This window comes from Ranitomeya variabilis, chromosome 2 (assembly GCF_051348905.1).
Source record: "Ranitomeya variabilis isolate aRanVar5 chromosome 2, aRanVar5.hap1, whole genome shotgun sequence".
NCBI lineage: Eukaryota > Metazoa > Chordata > Amphibia > Anura > Dendrobatidae > Ranitomeya > Ranitomeya variabilis.
The window spans coordinates 1,020,886,576-1,020,909,503 of record NC_135233.1 but is presented as its reverse complement, the minus strand read 5'-3'; the positions used below and the strand labels follow the sequence as shown (position 1 = coordinate 1,020,909,503).

Genomic DNA, 22,928 nt, shown 5'->3' with positions numbered 1-22,928 from the left:
AGGCGAACTGATGCACTGATCATGCCCGTCAATCACACCCTCGCAGTCCCAATAAATAAGACACCGAGGGGCGTTGTGTGGGTCAGGGCGGCCGCAGAGGCGCAGGCAGCCAAACAATGATGCCAGAAGACGGGCAGCGCTACCAAGGGGGTTGCAGCGTGTCATTACAAAGGAAAGTCACACCACCGGGACGGTTAAATGGTCACACAGAGGACACATTTTAGACGTGTTTTCAGTTCCACATGTGCGAGGAGAATACGTTTATGAGCCACCTTGCACACATGCAGCATTACCGCTGTACAAGGTGGCCTTTAAAACGTACAAACGCCTGGGGGAGGGGGGACAGGTTCCCTTCAATTTCAGTTTTTGTGTCTGCGTGGCTTTTGCAGGACACGATGCCGGCTGCACAGCAGGGGAACAGCTGGCGGTGCTGAACCCCACTGACACATTGGCTGGTGTTTTTCTCTGTGCAGCTAGCAGTACCGGGCCCCAACTGGCGGTGTTGGAGCCCGGGGTCAGCAGGAGGAGGAGATGGAGCAGAGTGTAGGCCGAAGCCTGCACTGGCGGCAGCTTTTGGGTCTGTTGTGCCTGCGTGGCAGTTGCAGGACACGTTGCCGGCTGCACAGCAGGGGAACAGCTGGCGGTGCTGAACCCCACTGACACATTGGCTGGTGTTTTTCTCTGTGCAGCTAGCAGTACCGGGCCCCAACTGGCGGTGTTGGAGCCCGGGGTCAGCAGGAGGAGGAGATGGAGCAGAGTGTAGGCCGAAGCCTGCACTGGCGGCAGCTTTTGGGTCTGTTGTGCCTGCGTGGCAGTTGCAGGACACGTTGCCGGCTGCACAGCAGGGGAACAGCTGGCGGTGCTGAACCCCACTGACACATTGGCTGGTGTTTTTCTCTGTGCAGCTAGCAGTACCGGGCCCCAACTGGCGGTGTTGGAGCCCAGGGCTCTGCAGGGGGAGCAGAGTGTAGGCCGAAGCCTAATTGAACCAATTTCAAAGGTAACCTTTAACCCCCCCTCAGGGGTTACAAAGTAGAAGAGCCACAGCTTATGCAGCAGTAGTGCTGCACAAGTCAAAGGTTGCTCTTTTAATTTCGCTCCTTGCACACGCTGAATGAAACACGTATAACATTTAGCCCTTTAAACAGTCAAACTGTGTTGGAGGCGCGAGTTCCCTTTGTAATGAGACGCAGCACAGATGTCAAGAATCCCACCTTGGTGCTGGGTGCAGCCTCCTGAGCGTTGTTATTTGCTGTACAGGAGTCTGCGCTGTCGTGTTATCCCCTGGCCTAGCGCTGTTAGCGCTGCCCATGTTCTGGCATCATTTAATGTCGGCCGGTGCGGTTCGCGATGACCATGAATCCCAGCCCCGCAGTGTCTTAACATTGTTAAAACACTGCGGGGCTGGGATGCAGGGCCTGGCGCAGCACATATGTTCGCCTCTCACACTCGGGTCCTTACACCCGCTTCAGACTGTGCGGTGTCATCTGATCCCTTATCGCATGCCACGGCCATGAAGCCGCACAGTCCGCAGAAGGCGGAAGGAGATGAGGGACAGGCGAACTGATGCACTGATCATGCCCGTCAATCACACCCTCGCAGTCCCAATAAATAAGACACCGAGGGGCGTTGTGTGGGTCAGGGCGGCCGCAGAGGCGCAGGCAGCCAAACAATGATGCCAGAAGACGGGCAGCGCTACCAAGGGGGTTTCAGCGTGTCATTACAAAGGAAAGTCACACCACCGGGACGGTTAAATGGTCACACAGAGGACACATTTTAGACGTGTTTTCAGTTCCACATGTGCGAGGAGAATACGTTTATGAGCCACCTTGCACACATGCAGCATTACCGCTGTACAAGGTGGCCTTTAAAACGTACAAACGCCTGGGGGAGGGGGGACAGGTTCCCTTCAATTTCAGTTCTTGTGTCTGCGTGGCTTTTGCAGGACACGATGCCGGCTGCACAGCAGGGGAACAGCTGGCGGTGCTGAACCCCACTGACACATTGGCTGGTGTTTTTCTCTGTGCAGCTAGCAGTACCGGGCCCCAACTGGCGGTGTTGGAGCCCGGGGTCAGCAGGAGGAGGAGATGGAGCAGAGTGTAGGCCGAAGCCTGCACTGGCGGCAGCTTTTGGGTCTGTTGTGCCTGCGTGGCAGTTGCAGGACACGTTGCCGGCTGCACAGCAGGGGAACAGCTGGCGGTGCTGAACCCCACTGACACATTGGCTGGTGTTTTTCTCTGTGCAGCTAGCACATCTGGGCCCCAACTGGCGGTGTTAGAGCCCAGGGTCAGCAGGAGGAGCAGGGGGAGCGGAGTGTAGGCCGAAGCCTGCACTGGAGCAAGTTGAAAGGAAACCTTTAACCCCCCCCCCCCCAGGCGTTTGTAGCTGGAAGAGCCATCGTGTACACCACTAATGCTGGAAAAGGTAAACTTAGCCCTTTTAATTATGGTCCTTGCAGATGCTGAACCTAACACTTATGAAATGTGTCCCCTCACAGCGTTCAACCGTCCGGTAGGTGGAACTTTCCTTTGTCATGTGACGCAGCACAGCCGTCATTTTTACCCCCTTGGCGCCGTGCGCCGCCTCCTCAGCGTTGTTTGAATCTGTCCCGGAGCCTGCGCTGTTAGGTTACCCCTTGGCCATGCACACATTTTGCGCTGCCCGTCTTCTGACATCATTTGCTGTCAGGCTGGCTGCGCCTGTGTGGGTGCGCTGTCCGAGATTCAGCCTCGCGGTGTCGTCTAATGTAATCCCACCGCGGGCCTGGGATCCGTGGCCATGCGCAGTGCATATCCTCACCTCTCACTCCCCTCCCTACGGCTTCTTCAGACTGTGCGGTGTCACGGCCGTGGCATGCTATTAGGGATCAGCTGACACCGAACAGTCTTTAGAAGCCGTAGGCAGGGGAGTGAGAGGCGAGGATATGCACTGCGCATGGCCACGGATCCCAGGCCCGCGGTGGGATAACATTACACGACACTGCGAGGCTGAATCTCGGACAGCGCACCCACACAGGCGCAGCCAGCCTGACAGCAAATGATGTCAGAAGACGGGCAGCGCAAAACGTGTGCATGGCCAAGGGGTAACCTAACAGCGCAGGCTCCGGGACAGATTCAAACAACGCTGAGGAGGCGGCGCACGGCGCCAAGGGGGTAAAATTGACGGCTGTGCTGCGTCACATGACAAAGGAAAGTTCCACCTACCAGACGGTTGAACGCTGTGAGGGGACACATTTCATAAGTGTTAGGTTCAGCATCTGCAAGGAGCACCACGAAAAGAGGCACTTTTTCCCTTTGCATCATTACTGCTGCACAAGATGGCTCCTTCAGTAACAAACACCTGGGGGGGGGGGGGACAGGTTCCCTTAAATTTAACTTGTTGTGCCTGCGTGGCGGTCGCAGTACACGTTGCCGTATACACAGCAGGGGAACAGCTGGCGGTGCTGAACCCCACTAACACATTGGCGAGGTGTTTGGCTCTGTGCGTACAGCACTTCTGGACGGCAACTGGCGGTGTTGGAGCCCAGGGACAGGTGGAGGAGGAGGAGGTTGGAGGAGGTAGGAGGGATTGCCACACACACAGCAGGGGAACAGCTGACGTTACTGAACCCCAATAACAGAGGAGGGACTGTTGACTGTGCGTACAGCACTTCTGGACGGCAACTGGCGGTGTTGGAGCCCAGGGACAGGTGGAGGAGGAGGAGGTTGGAGGAGGTAGGAGGGATTGCCACACACACAGCAGGGGAACAGCTGACGTTACTGAACCCCAATAACAGAGGAGCGACTGTTGACTGTGCGTACAGCACTTCTGGACGGCAACTGGCGGTGTTGGAGCCCAGGGACAGGTGGAGGAGGAGGAGGTTGGAGGAGGTAGGAGGGATTGCCACACACACAGCAGGGGAACAGCTGACGTTACTGAACCCCAATAACAGAGGAGGGACTGTTGACTGTGCGTACAGCACTTCTGGACGGCAACTGGCGGTGTTGGAGCCCAGGGACAGGTGGAGGAGGAGGAGGTTGGAGGAGGTAGGAGGGATTGCCACACACACAGCAGGGGAACAGCTGACGTTACTGAACCCCAATAACAGAGGAGCGACTGTTGACTGTGCGTATAGCACTTCTGGACGGCAACTGGCGGTGTTGGAGCCCAGGGACAGGTGGAGGAGGAGGAGGTTGGAGGAGGTAGGAGGGATTGCCACACACACAGCAGGGGAACAGCTGACGTTACTGAACCCCAATAACAGAGGAGGGACTGTTGACTGTGCGTACAGCACTTCTGGACGGCAACTGGCGGTGTTGGAGCCCAGGGACAGGTGGAGGAGGAGGAGGTTGGAGGAGGTAGGAGGGATTGCCACACACACAGCAGGGGAACAGCTGACGTTACTGAACCCCAATAACAGAGGAGCGACTGTTGACTGTGCGTACAGCACTTCTGGACGGCAACTGGCGGTGTTGGAGCCCAGGGACAGGTGGAGGAGGAGGAGGTTGGAGGAGGTAGGAGGGATTGCCACACACACAGCAGGGGAACAGCTGACGTTACTGAACCCCAATAACAGAGGAGGGACTGTTGACTGTGCGTACAGCACTTCTGGACGGCAACTGGCGGTGTTGGAGCCCAGGGACAGGTGGAGGAGGAGGAGGTTGGAGGAGGTAGGAGGGATTGCCACACACACAGCAGGGGAACAGCTGACGTTACTGAACCCCAATAACAGAGGAGCGACTGTTGACTGTGCGTACAGCACTTCTGGACGGCAACTGGCGGTGTTGGAGCCCAGGGACAGGTGGAGGAGGAGGAGGTTGGAGGAGGTAGGAGGGATTGCCACACACACAGCAGGGGAACAGCTGATGTTACTGAACCCCAATAACAGAGGAGGGACTGTTGACTGTGCGTACAGCACTTCTGGACGGCAACTGGCGGTGTTGGAGCCCAGGGACAGGTGGAGGAGGAGGAGGTTGGAGGAGGTAGGAGGGATTGCCACACACACAGCAGGGGAACAGCTGACGTTACTGAACCCCAATAACAGAGGAGCGACTGTTGACTGTGCGTACAGCACTTCTGGACGGCAACTGGCGGTGTTGGAGCCCAGGGACAGGTGGAGGAGGAGGAGGTTGGAGGAGGTAGGAGGGATTGCCACACACACAGCAGGGGAACAGCTGACGTTACTGAACCCCAATAACAGAGGAGGGACTGTTGACTGTGCGTACAGCACTTCTGGACGGCAACTGGCGGTGTTGGAGCCCAGGGACAGGTGGAGGAGGAGGAGGTTGGAGGAGGTAGGAGGGATTGCCACACACACAGCAGGGGAACAGCTGACGTTACTGAACCCCAATAACAGAGGAGCGACTGTTGACTGTGCGTACAGCACTTCTGGACGGCAACTGGCGGTGTTGGAGCCCAGGGACAGGTGGAGGAGGAGGAGGTTGGAGGAGGTAGGAGGGATTGCCACACACACAGCAGGGGAACAGCTGACGTTACTGAACCCCAATAACAGAGGAGGGACTGTTGACTGTGCGTACAGCACTTCTGGACGGCAACTGGCGGTGTTGGAGCCCAGGGACAGGTGGAGGAGGAGGAGGTTGGAGGAGGTAGGAGGGATTGCCACACACACAGCAGGGGAACAGCTGACGTTACTGAACCCCAATAACAGAGGAGGGACTGTTGACTGTGCGTACAGCACTTCTGGACGGCAACTGGCGGTGTTGGAGCCCAGGGACAGGTGGAGGAGGAGGAGGTTGGAGGAGGTAGGAGGGATTGCCACACACACAGCAGGGGAACAGCTGACGTTACTGAACCCCAATAACAGAGGAGCGACTGTTGACTGTGCGTACAGCATTTCTGGACGGCAACTGGCGGTGTTGGGGCCCAGGGACAGGTGGAAAAGCAGAGGAACACAATGTAGGCCGAAGCCTGAGAAAGTCGAAAGGGAACCTTTAACCCCCCCCCAAGGCGTTTGTAGCTGAAAGAGCCAGCTTGTGCAGCACAAAAGATGCAAAAGGAAAAGGTGGCTCTTTTCATCATGCTCCTTGCAAACACAGAACTAAACACTTATAAAATGTGTCCCCTGCAACCGTAAAACCGTCCTGCAGGTGGGACTTTCCTTCGTAATGTGACGCAGCACAGCCGTCATTCCTACCCCCCCGGCGCCGCGCACCGGCTCCTCAGCGTTGTTTGATTCCGTCCCGGAGCCTGCGCTGTTATGTTATCCCGTGGCCAGGCACACTTAGCGCTGCCCGTCTTCTGGCATCATTTGGTGTCAGGATGGCTGCGCCTGTGCGGCCGCGCTGGCCGAGAGCCCGCCTCGCAGTGTCTTCTGATTTAATCCCACTGGGGGCCTGGGATCCATGGACATGCGCAGTGCATATCCTCGCCTCTCACTCCCCTCCCTACGGCTTCTTAAGACTGTGCGGTGTCACGGCCGTGGCATGCTATTAGGGACCAGCTGACACCGAACAGTCTGAAGAAGCCATAGGGAGATGAGTGAGAGGTGGAGGTTCAGATATGCACTGCGCATGTCCATGGATCCCAGGCCCCCAGTGGGATTAAATCAGAAGACACTGCGAGGCGGGCTCTCTGCCAGCGCGGCCGCACAGGCGCAGCCATCCTGACACCAAATGATGCCAGAAGACGGGCAGCGCTAAGTGTGCCTGGCCACGGGATAACATAACAGCGCAGGCTCCGGGACGGAATCAAACAACGCTGAGGAGCCGGTGCGCGGCGCCGGGGGGGTAGGAATGACGGCTGTGCTGCGTCACATTACGAAGGAAAGTCCCACCTCCGGGACGGTGTTACGGTATCAGTGGACACATTTTATAAGTGTTAAGTTCTGCGTGTGCAAGGTGCTAAACAAAAATAGCTACCTTTTCCTTGTGCAGCATTACTGCTGCACAAGGTGGCTCTTTCAGTAACAAACGCCTTGGGGGGGGGGACAGATTCCCTTACATTTCAGTTGTTGTGTCAGCGTGGCGGTCGCATGACACATTGCCGGCTACACAGCTGGGGATCAGCTGACGTTACTGAAACCCAATAACACTGGGTCGTATGTTTTGACTGTGCAGACGGCACTTCTGAGCCTCAACTGGCGGTGTTGGAGCCCAGGAATTTAAGTTCAGGTGGTAGAAAGATGAACACAACAGGAGACCTGGATAACGTATACAGTGACCTAATTATTTAATCAGGAGGAGGAGTGGCAAATTCCTGCGAGATCCAGGCCTTGTTCATTTTCAGGAAAGTAAGCCGGTCAACGTTATCGGAGGATAGTCGCATGCGACGGTCAGTTAGTACACCACCTGCAGCACTAAAGACACGTTCCGATAATACACTGGCCGCAGGGCAAGACAGCACCTCCAATGCATACTGGCTTAGCTCTGGCCATGTATCCAGCTTTGAGACCCAAAACTTGAAAGGGGAAAAGCCGTCTGGGAGTACAGCAAGAGGGCAAGACATGTAGTCTGTCACCATCTGACGGAACCGTTGCCTCCTGCTGACTGGAGCCGTCTGTGATGGTGTAGACTTTTGTGGGGGGCACAGAAAACTGTGCCACAGTTGGGCCATACTGGTCTTGCCTTGGGCAGAGGCACTGCTTCTGCTCCCTCTTTGTGCAGAGCCTCCACCACTGCCTGGACGCACTGAGCTGCTTTGGAATGCACTAGCAGAACTTCTCTCAGTTGGAATGGAGAAGATGATGGAATTTACCAGTGTGTCTTGGTACTCCCGCATTTTTCGCTCCCGGTTCAACGGTGTGATGAGGCTTTCTACGTTGTCCCGGTAGCGAGGATCGAGGAGGGTGAACACCCAATAATCAGACATGTTGAGAATGTGGGCGATGCGGCGGTCATTTCTCAGGCACTGCAGCATGTAATCCACCATGTGCTGCAGACTGCCAACTGCCCAAGAAACGCTGTCCCCTGCTGGAGGCGTGATCTCTGCCTGCTCGTCATCACCCCACCCTCGCTGTACACACTGAGTACTGGACAATTCGGTAACTCCCTCCTCTGGACGGACGTCTTCCTCCTCCATTGACTCCTCCTCATCCTCCTCACAAACTGTCCCCTGCCTACGCGTTTGTGAGGAACCACGTGGCGCTGACTGTCCAGAAGATGATGGAAATGGTGAATCCTCATCCTCCACCTCTTCCACAACATCATCCCTTAGCGCTTGCAGTGATTTTTCAAGCAGGCAGATAAGGGGGACAGTCATGCTGACTAGTGCATCATCTGCACTCGCCATCCGCGTGGAATAATCAAAGGGACGCAAAACCTGGCAGACGTCCTTCATAGTGGCCCACTCTGTGGTTGTGAAGTCTGTACGGCGCTGACTGCGACTTTTTTGCGCCTGAAGCAGCTGGTACTCCATTACAGCTTGCTGCTGCTCACACAACCGCTCCAACATATGTAACGTGGAATTCCACCTGGTAGGTAGGTCACATATGATGCGATGTTCCGGCAGGCGGTGTCGGCGCTGCAGAGCCGCAATGCGCGCTTTTGCCGTGCTGGAACGCCGCAAGTGAGCACACTCTAGGCGGACCTTGTGCAGCAGTGCATCAAGATCCGGATAGTCCCTCAAAAAGCTCTGCACGACCAAATTGAGCACATGTGCCAGACATGGGATGTGAGTGAGGTTGCCGAGGCCCAGAGCTGCCACCAGATTTCGGCCAATATCACACACTACCATGCCTGGCTGGAGATTCGCTGGCACAAACCACACATCGCTCTCCTGCTTGATGGCATTCCAGAGCTCCTGCGCTGTGTGGCTACGATTCCCCAAAAAAATTAATTTCAACACGGCCTGTTGACGTTTGGCCACGGCTGTGCTCATGTCGGTCGTAACAGGTACACGTTCATCACGGGTCCATGTGGAGGTGGACTGTGACGGCTCCTGCAGCGATGATTCTGAGGAACTGGTGTAAGAGGAGGAGTCAATGCGTACAGAATGGATTCCTGCAATCCTTGGAGTGGGCAGGACACGTCCTGCGCCACTCGCACGGTCTGTATCCGGCTCAACGACATTAACCCAATGGGCAGTGAGGGAAAGGTATCGCCCCTGTCCATGTTGACTGGTCCACGCATCGGTGGTGAGGTGGACCTTGCTACTGACGGCGTTCAGTAGCGCGTGTTTTATGTGTCCCTCCACATGCTTGTGCAGGGCAGGGACGGCTTGCCTGCTGAAGTAAAAGCGGCTGGGCACATTGTACTGTGGGACTGCCAATGACATCAAGTCACGGAAGCTGTCAGTCTCCACCAACCTGAATGACAGCATTTCCAGTGACAGAAGTTTGGCAATGCCTGCAGTCAGAGCCTGTGCTCGTGGGTGGTTTGACGAGAAAGGCCGCCTTTTCTCCCATGCCTGTACTACCGATGGCTGTAGACTGGGCTGGGAGTGTGTGGATGACTGGGAAAGTGGTGCTGCGGGTGGAATTACAGCGGGTCTCTGGACAACAGGGCCAGAGGTTCTTCCACGGCGATCCTGGGAGGAAGCCGAACCAGCTGCGTGTGAGCTAGAGGAAGAGGCAACACGAGCTGAAGAGGTGGTAGCTGCCGCTGTTGGTTGGCCTACCTCTTCAGTGTGTTTTTCTAACTCCGCCGGGTGCCTGTTGCGCACATGTTTCCACATGTTGGAGGTATTGAGGTTGCTGACATTTCGACCTCTTTTGACTTTTTGATGACACACGTTGCATCTGACATAGCAAATGTCATCTGCAACTGTGTCAAAAAAGGACCAGGCACTGCAAGTCTTGGGAGCGCCCTTTTTGGCTTTTGGAAGAGACATGCTCCTAACGGGTGCCAAAGCGGAGGCTGCAGGATCCGCAGTCTTCCCCCTCCCTCTCCCTCTTTGGGCCGTACGGGGAATCTCTTCCTCAGAGCTGCTCCCACCACCTTCCTGTCCCTCACGCCAAGATGGGTCGAGGACCTCATCATCTACACTACCCTCTGCCCCCAACTGCTCCTCCTGGGTAGTCTCAGCAGCAGAGCACGCACCAGTAAGTGGCACCTGAGTGTCATCATCAGCTGATGCGGCCTGCGATGTGGTGACCGGAGCCACTGGCCCACCCGCCTCTTCAGAGGAAGACAGAAAAAGCTGTTGGGCATCACTGCACCCTGCCTCTTCTTCCATTTCTCCAATGCTGCTTGGCTGGCCTCCTGTTTCCAAGCCAAGAGATTCAGAGAACAGAAGTAGAGACGGCTCCTGTCCTGGGCTCTCTGTCTGCCTGGGCAATTTGGCAGGTGGTGAAGAGACAGATGGCTGCTCTCCAGTGCTCCGTGTCTGAGAGGATGTGGCACTAATGGAAGTTGATGCATTAGCTGCCATCCATCCGACAACAGCTTCAATTTGTTCTTGACGCAGCAGCGGTGTACGGCGCTCTGACACAAAGCTGCGCATGAACGACTGTTGCCTGGTGAAAGTGGGTGCTGATGAGTCACCGGTGCCCGCAGCAGGCACAGAATCCCCACGTCCCCTCCCTGCTCCGCGCCCACGCCCACGCCCACGTGCCTTACTCACTGCCTTCTTCATCTTGGTTGACTGATAAAGATAAGCAGAAAAGTACTAACGGATTTGTGTGCTTATTCCTGAGCAACTCCTCCTAACAGGTATAAGAAACACTAATTTTCTAAAGTGTGGACTAGACTTTAATATGAGCTAATGTGGCCTACACAAATGTAAAGTGGTGTAACTGGTGTGTTTGGTGAACTTTATTATTTATTTCTTTTTTGGGGGCTGAACTGACAACAGATAGAGCTGCAGTCACACGGAGACCGTGCAGACAGACGTAAACGGCGCTGCAAGGCCCAAAAACCCTCCTCTACGTTATCCTATGTAGTGTTTTTCCACAAGTTAGCTGGAGACGGGTGGAAAGACACTAATAGGATTTTTTTAAATAAATTAGCAGCAACCTACACTACTTGAAAAAAAAAGAAAATTGATTTGGTGGTATGACGCAGTGAACAACCCTGAGCAGGAAACAACCAGGCTACGGCTGCTCACAGACTACAGGGCGAGCTGCAGTCACACGGAGACCGTGCAGACAGCCGTAAACGGCGCTGCAAGGCCCAAAAACCCTCCTCTACTTTATCCTATGTAGTGTTTTTCCACAAATTAGCTGGAGACGGGTGGAAAGACACTAATAGGATTTTTTTAAATAAATTAGCAGCAGACTACACTACTTGAAAAAAAATTAAAATTGATTTGGCGGTATGACGCAGTGAACAACCCTGAGCTGGAGACAACCAGGCTATGGCTGCTCACAGACTACAGGGCGAGCTACAATCACACGGAGACCGTGCAGACAGCCGTAAACGGCGCTGCAAGGCCCAAAAACCCTCCTCTACTTTATCCTATGTAGTGTTTTTCCACAAATTAGCTGGAGACGGGTGGAAAGACACTAATAGGATTTTTTTAAATAAATTAGCAGCAGACTACACTACTTGAAAAAAAATTAAAATTGATTTGGCGGTATGACGCAGTGAAGAACCCTGAGCTGGAGACAACCAGGCTATGGCTGCTCACAGACTACAGGGCGAGCTGCAGTCACACGGAGACCGTGCAGACAGCCGTAAACGGCGCTGCAAGGCCCAAAAACCCTCCTCTACTTTATCCTATGTAGTGTTTTTCCACAAATTAGCTGGAGACGGGTGGAAAGACACTAATAGGATTTTTTTGAATAAATTAGCAGCAGACTACACTACTTGGAAAAAAAAAAAAAAAAGGACAGTATGAGGCAATGAACCACCCTCCCTGAACTGAATACAACCAGCTATGGATGGCCTATGTGGCTGCACTCAGACTAGAGAGTGGGCTGCACTCACACACACACACACACAGACCTTGCAGATCGCTGTGAAAACAGCGCTACAAGGCAAAAGCAAGGTGAATAGTAGGTGAACACAGCGGTTGCTAAATTAGCCTTTGGAAAGCACAAAGAAGCAAATCGCTATCTCTAAACTGTCCCTCAGTCAGCAAACAGCGTCCTGTCACTAACTGAATTCACAGCAGAGTGATCGCAAAATGGCGCCAGCGACTTTTAAACTGCAGCATGACATCATTTCAGCAGCCAATCACAGCCTTGCCAGTAGTCTCATGCCCTCCATGCTAAACAGGATGTGCCCACACTTGGAATCATTCTCATTGGCTGAATTTCTGCATTTTGAATCTTGGAACTTCCGATTCCGGTATCCGATACGCGGCAAGTATCGGAATCCCGGTATCGGAATTCCGATACCGCAAGTATCGGCCGATACCCGATACTTGCGGTATCGGAATGCTCAACACTACTGATAATTGTACTTCAGTAATGATAGAAATATGCGACTGAAAGATCTTAAACTCTGAAGCACCAAACTGTGCGAAACCCAAATTTGTGTCAGTCTCAAAACTTTTGGAAACAACTTTATATAATCTATAAGAAGTATCACCAGGATTATTCCTGCTGCTCTTTATATACAAGACTCATATCGTAAGAACAGAGGAATATGGAAGATTCTAGATAAATACCTGAATGCTGGCACGGCATTGATGACATTAAGCCTGAATCTGGTGAAGAAACAGAGGAGACATTTATGTGATATTATATTATTTATACTACTGATATAATTTTAATAGCGATATAATATTTGTAATATTTTTTTCGGTCTTATTCTTATACAAATGTATAAATCTATACACGATGTATTAATTATATATAATATTATAAAGTGGATCTATAATGCCAGGCACATATAATATATAGAGTGAATCTATAATGCCAGGCACATGTAATATATAGAGTGGATCTATAATGCCGGGCACAGGTAATATATAGAGTGAATCTATAATGCCAGGCACATATAATATATAGAGTGGATCTATAATGCCAGGCACATGTAATATATAGAGTGGATCTATAATGCCAGGCACATGTAATATATAGAGTGAATCTATAATGCCAGGCACATATAATATATAGAGTGGATCTATAATGCCGGGCACATGTAATATATAGAGTGGATCTATAATGCCGGGCACATGTAATATATAGAGTGGATCTATAATGCCGGGCACATGTAATATATAGAGTGGATCTATAATGCTGGGCACATGTAATATATAGAGTGGATCTATAATGCCAGGCACATATAATATATAGAGTGGATCTATAATGCCAGGCACATGTAATATATAGAGTGGATCTATAATGCCGGGCACATATAATATATAGAGTGGATCTATAATGCCGGGCACATGTAATATATAGAGTGGATCTATAATGCCGGGCACATGTAATATATAGAGTGAATCTATAATGTCGGGCACATGTAATACTATATACAGCTCTGGCAAAAATTAAGAGACCACTGCAACATTTTCAGTTTGTCTGATTTTTCTCTTTATAGGTATATTTTTGAGCAAAATGTAAACTGTTCTTCTATTCTATAAACTACTGACAGCGTGTCTCCGAAATTCCAAGCAATAAATTTTGTATTTATTTTCTGAAAGTGAAAAAAGGTCAAAATAAAAAAAAAAAAACGCATTGCTTGCAGACCTCAAATAATAAAAAAAAACAAGTTCATAGTCATGTAAAAACGACAATACTAATGTTTTAACTCAGGAAGAGTTCAGAAATCAATACTTTGCGGAAAAAACAAATAAGCATGATTTGTAATCACAGCTTTCATGCGTCTTGGCATGCTTTCCACCAGTCTTTCACACTGCTTTTGGGTGACCTTATGCCACTCCTGGTACACAAATTTTAGCAGTTCTTCTTTGTTTGATGGATTGTGACTTCCGTCTTACCCTTCATTACATTCCAGAGGTTTTCAATGGGGTTCAGGTCTGGAGATTGGGCTGACCATGACAGGGATTTGATATGGTGGTCATTCATCCACACCTTGATTGACCTAGCTGTGTGGCATGGCGCATTGTACTGCTGGAAAAAACAGTCCTCAGAGTTGGGGAACATTGCCTGAGCAGAAGGAATCAAGTCTTTTTCAAGGATAACCTTCTATGCGGCTTGATTCATATGTCTTTCGCAAAGATTAACCTGCCCAATTCCAGCCTTGCTGAAGCATCCCCAGATCATCACCGATCATCCAACAAATTTCACAGTGGTGCAAGACACGGTGGCTTGTACGCCTCTCCAGGTCTCCATCTAACCATCAGAAAATTAGACTCATCAGAGAAGACTACCTTACTCCAGTCCTCTATGGTCCAATCCTTATGGTCTTTGGCAAAATTCAGCTTGGCTCTCCTTTGCTTCTCATTCATGAAAGGCTTTTCTCTAGCTTTACATCACTTGAGTCCTGCCTGTTATGAGCTGTTCATCCCGTGCACTGCACCCCAGCTGCCATTTGCCATTCCTTTTGTAGGTCACTTGATGTCATCCTGCGGTTGCTAAGTGACATTAGAATAAGATGATGGTCATCCCAGTCAGTGGAGAGTTGTTTTCGCCCTCTGCCAGTCTGTAGCTTTGTTGTTCTCAATTGCTGCTGCTTTACCTTGTTGTAATGGATTGCCGTCTTAGAAATTTTAAGGATGGAGGCAATATGACGCTCACTGAGTCCCTCTGCTAGTAAAGCCAGAATTGAGTCCTTCTTTTCCTCATTCAAGACTTTTCTTTTAACTCCTTTGGCATGGTTAAAAGTTATTTTTTCATTCCTATTACTTTTGGGATATTACTAGCACTTGTTTTGCCATCTAGCTTGTCCTATTGCAAGAGGATTGTGAACACCACAGCAGGGATTTTATACTTTCTTCCATTAAATAAGATTTGGTTCAGGTGATCACCTAATCAGAAGCACATTAAGTAGAATGAGGTGTGCTCTGGTCGGAATTCAACTGACACTGGAATGGAATGGCTGTCAGATATGTAGAGAAGATGATTTTTATAAAACTGTGCAGTGGTCTCTTAATTTTTGCCAGAGCTGTATATAATTTGACAATATCAGTGGCAAAGTACTGGAGGGGAGATATGGTAAAAATGTGTTTAGGACTAGAACAAAATTCTTCTCTGTATAGTAACAACACAAAGCTTATGAATGTTTTGTGGAATATTCTGTGGAATGTTCTGTGGAGTATTCTGTGGAATGTTCTGTGGAGTATTCTGTGGAATGTTCTGTAGAATGATCTGTGGAATGTTTTGTGGTTGTGGAGGAGGCATCTCCTTGCATTTTCTTTACTTACAATAAAGTGTCCAGAATTGAAGAGTCCAGGTTTGGTCTATAGGAGAAAATAAATCTGTAGTCAGAAAAGTCTAGAACGTATCAGGGCGGATTCATCAAATTGTTTCTGGTGTAAAACAATTTAAATGTCACAAAATTTACAGGCAACTCGAAGTTACATAAAAATGTTGGGGCTTTTGGGGAGTTTTCCCTCCAGGACATAAAAGTAAAAACATAAAAGTAGCTCTTAGTAGATTCAGTTCTCTCTTCAGTTATTAGCTGCTCACATGTTGTCATCTCTTTTGCTGCTTATGCAGAGCGCAGCAGTCAGGATGGATTTGCATGGGACAAAGTGTAGGAGTTGATGACAAACTTATCTTGACTGCTGCGCTCTGCATAGGCAGGAACACATTGCATTACTGGAAGAGGAAGTAGCGCTTGATGATGCTGCTCGTTTGACATTAAGTAAATGGGAAATTTGTGCCCCAATGACTTTGATGCTCAGAGCAACGGCTCCTGTAGTCCTCTCATGCCACCCCACTGGCATGCGTCATGACTGGCACCACAAGGTGTAATCTCTGCAGCCGGGGACATGTGAGGCCATGCCGTATATCCTCATTACCTGTATAACCACATGTACATATAATATACACTATATATTGTCCAGACAATCATATTATTACATCTCTCTACATACATTACGTCTCCATCTTGCTCTTCTTGGTCTTTTTCTTTTTCACTATAAGAAATTAAGAAATAATGTGAACATATAGAGATAGAATGCGACATATATGGAATTATAGAGATATTTCTCCTCCCATTAAACCCCTTAGTGACCACCACTATATATTGTCACTGACCTGAGATATAGGAGAATGTCATCCCCGGAGGGGTAAAGACGCAGTGGCGGTCAGCTGTCACTATAGCTGCCAACCTGCGGCATCAGCCACTATCAGTGCTGGCACCGACTATGGCCGTGTAAGGGGTCAATAGGGACTACAGTAGGTAAATGGTTAACAGAGTGTGGGGGCTTCCGCCTTAACCCAATCAGCACCTGGAGATCATCATTATGTGGTCCTGATGGTTGCCATGGCAATTTATGCCAAAGTAACGGCCTAAGGGTCTGCCGGCTATAAGGGTCTGTTAAGATGTTAGTAACATTTAGGTGGTAAAAATGAACATTTTCATCCGTCTCATATCACTTAATAAATAAACTACCTGACAGCAGCTTTTAATATGTTTAGGGGCACTTTTCTTTAAATGGTATCACTTTAGGGGGTTTTCCAATATAAAGGACCTCCAATTTCACCTAAAAAATTATCGGTCCCTAAAAAACTAAGTTTTGTAAATTTCCTTGAAAGAAATGAAAAATTGCTTCTACATTTTAAACCTTCTGAAATCCTAACAAAATAAAAAGACATTTTACACATGGTGCTGATGTAAAGCAGACTTGGGGGAAATGTTATTTCTTGACTATTTTGTGCGGTGTGACTATCTGGATTAAAGTGAAAATCGTTAAAAGTTTGAAAATTGCTAATTTTTTGAATATTTTGTCAAATTTCTGATGTTTTTATGAATAAACTCAAAACATATCGACCTAAATTTACCATTAACATAAAGTATAAAGTGTCACAAAATCTCAAAATCACTGGGAAATTCCAGAAACATTCCAGAGTTATTGCCATATAAAGTGACACTGGTCAGATGTGAAAGAAGTGAATTTGGCCTGGTCACTGATGGGTTAAATGCATTCATGATCAGACCATGATTGTGATTATTGTGTACCCATCTTTTTTGGCTCCTTTGTATAGAATAGTTGTGGAGTTCCTTATGAAATGGTCTAATTAGTAATTTTACTATGCACCCACTGGATTAGATTTTTCCCATTATTGAGATTACTACTTGGGATGTCTGATGTAAAATGTGATGTAACCCCTTAAATCAGGCCGATATTATCCTCTGTAGTGTAAAAAGACAAAGCTTCGGAATATTCTATGGAATGTTCTGTGGAATGTTCTGTGGAAGGTTCTGTGGAATGTTCTGTGGAAGGTTCTGTGGAATGTTCTGTGGAAGGTTCTGTGGAAGGTTCTGTGGAAGGTTCTGTGGGATGTTCTGTGGAATGTTCTGTGGAAGGTTCTGTGGGATGTTCTATGGTTTTGGAGGAGGTATTTCCTTTTTATTCTCTATACTTACTATAACATGTCCATCGTTAGCCACTTTGCTATGGTGGAGAGTTTATTTGTATCTGATCTATAAAAGAAAAAAAGTCACAAGGTCAAAAAGTCACAAGTCCACTCACAATGGCTGATCCAGAAATGCCTAGAACATATTATCAATAACATGTATCACCAGGAATATTCCTTCTACTCTTTACATAGAAATCCCTTATGTTGTGAGACCAGCGGAACATGAGTGATACCGGGTAAATATTGGCTGGGCATGCTCTAGTAACTAGTAAGATAACCCATCGCCCATATCCATGTTCCTCTAAAGACAACAATTGAATATGCAGCATTTGTGTAGTTTTGGTGCCAACACTCTGTGCCAGGCAGTATTCTGTGCCCTCTAACTCATGAATTGTTAGCACTCCCTCAGTCTCTTCCACCAGACCAGTAGTGATCCTGATGTCTCTCAAGCACATGTATTCTGTTTTGAGCAAAAAATAAATGTAATCGTTTGCCCTTTGAATTTTTAGTTTTTCGCTGAAATAGCAAATGTAATTATAAAAAAAAAATCTGCTTTTTTAAATGACACATACAACTTTAAAAAATGTTACACATTGTTATTTGTTTTTTTACTTTTTATTTTTTATCACCATTTTTCTTAAATGTAACCACTTTATTACCCTGGCCCTAAACTGAGCCATAACCCTATCCCTAGCCCTCTTCTTACAAGTTACGGCCAAAACTGGTATTCTTACCCCTTGCCAGCCTAAAAATACCAGTCCCCGAGAAAAACGGTGATCGTCTGTGAAGACACTGACCCTGAACTGCGGTGACCTCATCACTAACTTTTTCCCACGGTCCTGAGGTCACTGCAGTTTAGACCGGCTGGGAACGCAGCCTCAGTGACGTCACAGCATCTCATTCCCCAGTGGTTCTCAGCCTGGACAGTCGCATCTTGGCATCGTCCATGTTGAGAACTAATTATTTATCCCCCAGACATGGATTACGGCATGGGACAGAACAACGGACAGGTATGGTATATTGTTATTTTTTTATTTTATTTTTATTACAGGCGATCGAGGGCTTCAGAGGAATTAGGCAAATTATATCGACCTCTTGGCCAAATCCTGACTGACGAGAGCACATTCTTATCTAATAAACTTGATGCATTTGTCAATGAAACTTTATCTAAATAATTTTATGCCAAAAAATAACAAAATTATTTTATTATTAATACCTTTATGGGTTAACCAGACGAACTATGTTTGCAAACTAACTAATAATATACTTCTATAACTTCTGTTCTTAACTGTATTTACAGAGATTTTTCTGGCTGACTCGCTACCTCAATATAATTTTTTATTGTACAGTACATCTCAATAAAAGTTTGAAAACTTATAAAATGCTGATAATTGAACTTCAGTAATGACATAAACATCCGACTAAAAGATCTAAAAACTCTGAGCAGCAAACTGTGAAAGCAAAATTTGTGTCAGTCTCAAACTTTGTGGCCACAACTTTATATCATCTATAAGAAGTATCACCAGGATTATTCCTGCTGCTCCTTATATACGAGACTCATATCGTAAGAACAGAGGAATATGGAAGATTTTAGATAAATACCTGATTTCTGGCACGGCATTGATGACATTAGCCCTGAACCCAATGAAGAAGCAAAGGAGACATTTATGTGACATTATATTATTTATACTACTGGTATAATATTAATAGTGATATAATAGATTGTAGATTTTCTTTTCAGTCTTATTCTTATACATATATAAAAATCTATAGACAATGCATTAAGCATATATAATACTATAGAGTGGATCTATAATGCCGGGCACATGTAATATATAGAGTGTATCTATAATGCCTGGCACCTATAATACTATATATATAGAGTGGATCTATAATACCTGGCACATATAATACTATATACAGAGTGTATCTCTAATGCCTAACACATGTAATATATAGAGTGGCTATATAATGCCTGGCACCTATAATACTATGTATTGAGTGGATCTATAATGCCTGGCACCTATAATACTATGTATTGAGTGGATCTATAATGCCTGGCACCTATAATACTATATATAGAGTGGATCTGTAATTCCTGGCACATATAATACTGAATATAGAGAAAATCTATAATGCCACATTTGTCTCTGGAATCCTGTACTTCTTCACTTACATGAGGTTGACCAGGGAAGAAAAGAAACCATCCTCCTCTATTTGCTGATCTCTGCAGCTTCTGTGAAGAAATACAGTAGAGCTGAGTTATGTATCATTACAAACACTTCCAGATCTCATGCTACAACAGTCAGTTTGGGGGAAGGGTGAGAAAAGACAAATATAAGATAACATCTGAAAGTTAGTTGATCAACAGCACTATCGACACTCTACTATAAACAGAGCAATGAATATGATTGTTTGAGCTAAATGCGTCTGCTTGTATATTAAAATGGTTTTAAGATTGCGATTTGCATGTCCCATGGATTTATTATAAGATGGACTTTTAATTGAAGATTTTTTGGATGCTGAACCTCCCTTGATCCTACAAATATTAGATGCTATATAGACTAACACAGCCCGCTATATTATCCATTACACAAAAGTTGTCATACTCCGGCATATGTTTGTATACAGCTGAGTATATACGTCTCAGGGCAGTGCAGAGAGGACGGTGGCTCCATGGTAGAACTGGCAGAAGATATTATATCCACAGCCGGGTACATGTGCCGCCATACTTTATATCCTCTCTATAATGTATCATCGATAGTGTCTGTGTATAATCATCTCATTATATCTCTCCACTTACACACTCATATCATCATTGTCTGGTGGGTTTCCCTCCTTTTCTTCCTCCTCTCTGTCCTCCTTTTCTTCTTCCTCTCTGTCCTCCTTTTCTTCCTCCACTCTGTCCTCCTCTTCTTCCTCCTGTATGTCCTCCTTTTCTTCCTCCTGTATGTCCTCCTTTTCTTCCTCCTGTATGTCCTCCTCTTCTTCCTCCTGTATGTCCTCCTCTTCTTCCTCCTGTATGTCCTTCTTTTCTTCCTCCTCTATGTCCTCCTTTTCTTCCTCCTGTATGTCCTCCTCTTCTTCCTCCTCATTGTCCTCCTTTTCTTCCTCCTCTCTGTCCTCCTCTTCTTCCTCCTCACTATTAAAGATATAAAACATCACATACAGAAATCCAAAGATATTTCTCGCGGTGATGGATTCATCCACAGACAGATGATTATTGTGGTCACTAGTGGGGATTTTTGATGTGACATAATACATTCCGTCCCTCATTCTATACACTTACATTATAGTGTCCAGTCTAGATGGTTCAGATACTATCGGATAGTATAATCCGGGGTTATAATAGAAGAATACAGCACCAGTGAGAATCAATGATATTGTGACATCTACACAATTCCAGAAAAACTTTCTATTGTCCCTTGTTATGAAATTTCCATATTTCCTATGTGGATCGTGGGGTGGTGCGGGGCGAGGCCTCGTCATTTACCACAAGTAAAGACAGCACTTGTATGGTCAGTACGATGGGACACGTGTATAAGACACGACTATGTATCATCTACTATTTCTCCAGAAGGCGGGAAGAGGTTGTCTTGTCGTCTTTAGCATTTTTTATGCAAACTAAAAGCTACTTTTTACAATACCAGCAAAATCTCTGAGACTTCAGAATACTTGTGCATGATGGGGGGGAGGGGAAATTTTGCCCCCACAGACTTTGGTGCCCAGAACAACTGCACCTGAGGTCCTCTCATGCTACACCACCATAGCTCCCAACCGTCCCTCATTCTGTGGGACTGTCCCGATTTTCAGGCTTTGCCCCGCAGTCCCGCACGGGACTCTGCTTCTCCCGCAGACAGCAGGAGAAGCAGCCGACACGCCCCCTTGCATGAGACCACGCCCCTTCCTCTGCAGTCTGTTTTTCTTCCAGTGTGCCCGGTACAGCTCAGAGGGAGAGAGGGGACATTTTTGAGGTACGTGTCATGGAGGGGGGTGTCATTGTGTGTGTAGGTGCTGAAATCTTTGCCTGCATTGTAAGCAGAGCTGCTGGGAGTGGGACACATCTACAGCCGGGAGCCCCGACTGTACACTGGCATCTAACACCAGGGCTCTTACCTGCCGGACACAGCCTGGGCGTCAATGTAAGCAGCAGTGGCGCTAATGCCTGGCTTATCATGCCTGGAATGAGGGGCTGAGCATGGTGGGATGGACACTGACAGACTCCTCTGTTACTGGCCTCTGCTGCTGTGATTGCAGATCGATGTATCAGGTATGGAGAAGTCTGTGCAGTACTATGATGTGAGCAGAGCCGTGTGTGTGCGGAGCGGAGCCGTGTGTGTATGAGGTGTACGGAGCTGTGTGTGTATGAGGTGTACGGATCGGAGCCGCGTGTGTATGTGTGCGGTGAATTTTGAATTCTTTTGATGACAGGGCCTATACGGTCCATTACACCAGCACCTCGTAACTAGGCAGAGCGCACACCAAGCTTTCTCTTAGGTTTAAATCTTTTAGTCAGAAGACTTAATATTTATAGTGCTGACCCTTATTTTTCAAGACTGCCCTTAACCCTGTCAGCTGGATATCAGTTTCTTGGCCAAATCCTGTGGAATGACAACCATTTTTTAAGTAATAAACTTGATGTATTTGTTAATAAAAGTTTAAAAACATGTGAGATGCTGATAATTGTATTTCAGTAATGATAGAAACATCCGACTAAAAGATCTTAAACTCTGAAGAACCAAACTGTGCGAAACCCAAATTTATGTCAGTCTCAACATTTGTGGCCACAACCTTATATCATCTATAAGAAGTATCACCAGGATTATTCCTGCTGCTCTTTATATACAAGACTCATATCGTAAGAACAGAGGAATATGGGAGATTCTAGATAAATAGAGAAAAAAAAAATCCAGCTTCTAAAAGCTTACAAATTTATTAAGAATAAAATGCAAAGTCCAGTCCAATAAATCACATAGTAGTGAGTAGCAAGCAATGGTATGTTCTTTCTCAAAACATACCATTGTTCGAAACGCGTTGCTTGCTACTCACTACTATGTGATTTATTGGACTGGACTTTGCATTTTATTCTTAATAAATTTGTAAGCTTTTGGAAGCTGGATTTTTTTTTCTCTACTTTGCTCACGTGATGACTACACGATATCCCCACAACACATGCCGACAGGTGAGCTGGTATACTTTCTTTCTTTTTTCTAGATAAATACCTGAATGCTGGCCTGGCATTGATGACATTAGCCCTGAATCTGTTGAAGAAACAGAAGAGACATTTATGTGACATATTATTTATACTACTAATATATTATTAGTGATATAATATTATATCGTTTTCTTGTCGGTCTTATAAACATAGAAATCTATACACAATGTATTAATTATATATAATATTATAAAGTGGAACTATAATGCCGGGCACATGTAATATATAGAGTGGATCTATAATGCCGGGCACATGTAATATATAGAGTGAATCTATAATGCCGGGCACATGTAATATATAGAGCGGATCTATAATGCCAGGCACATGTAATATATAGAGTGAATCTATAATGCCGGGCACATGTAATATATAGAGTGGATCTATAATGCCGGGCACATG

General features: G+C 47.3%; 1 protein-coding gene and 1 long non-coding RNA gene across 2 annotated transcripts in view; both read right to left on the bottom strand.

Annotated features, from left to right (window-relative positions):
- Positions 1 to 19,545, bottom strand: part of LOC143809004 (uncharacterized) — a 28,399-nt gene extending 8,854 nt beyond the window's left edge. Inside the window, exons 1-6 of the mRNA XM_077292183.1 lie at positions 19,491 to 19,545; positions 18,917 to 18,949; positions 17,322 to 17,378; positions 15,826 to 15,867; positions 15,151 to 15,186; positions 12,487 to 12,525 (exon numbers count right to left, since the gene is read on the bottom strand). Of these exons, the coding sequence (XP_077148298.1) occupies positions 12,487 to 12,525; positions 15,151 to 15,186; positions 15,826 to 15,867; positions 17,322 to 17,378; positions 18,917 to 18,949; positions 19,491 to 19,492 (209 nt within the window). The 5' untranslated portion in view covers positions 19,493 to 19,545. The remainder of the gene's footprint in view (positions 1 to 12,486; positions 12,526 to 15,150; positions 15,187 to 15,825; positions 15,868 to 17,321; positions 17,379 to 18,916; positions 18,950 to 19,490) is intronic.
- LOC143808550 (uncharacterized) overlaps positions 1 to 22,928 on the bottom strand; it is a 1,160,439-nt gene that overhangs the window by 138,706 nt on the left and 998,805 nt on the right. The window lies entirely within an intron of this gene.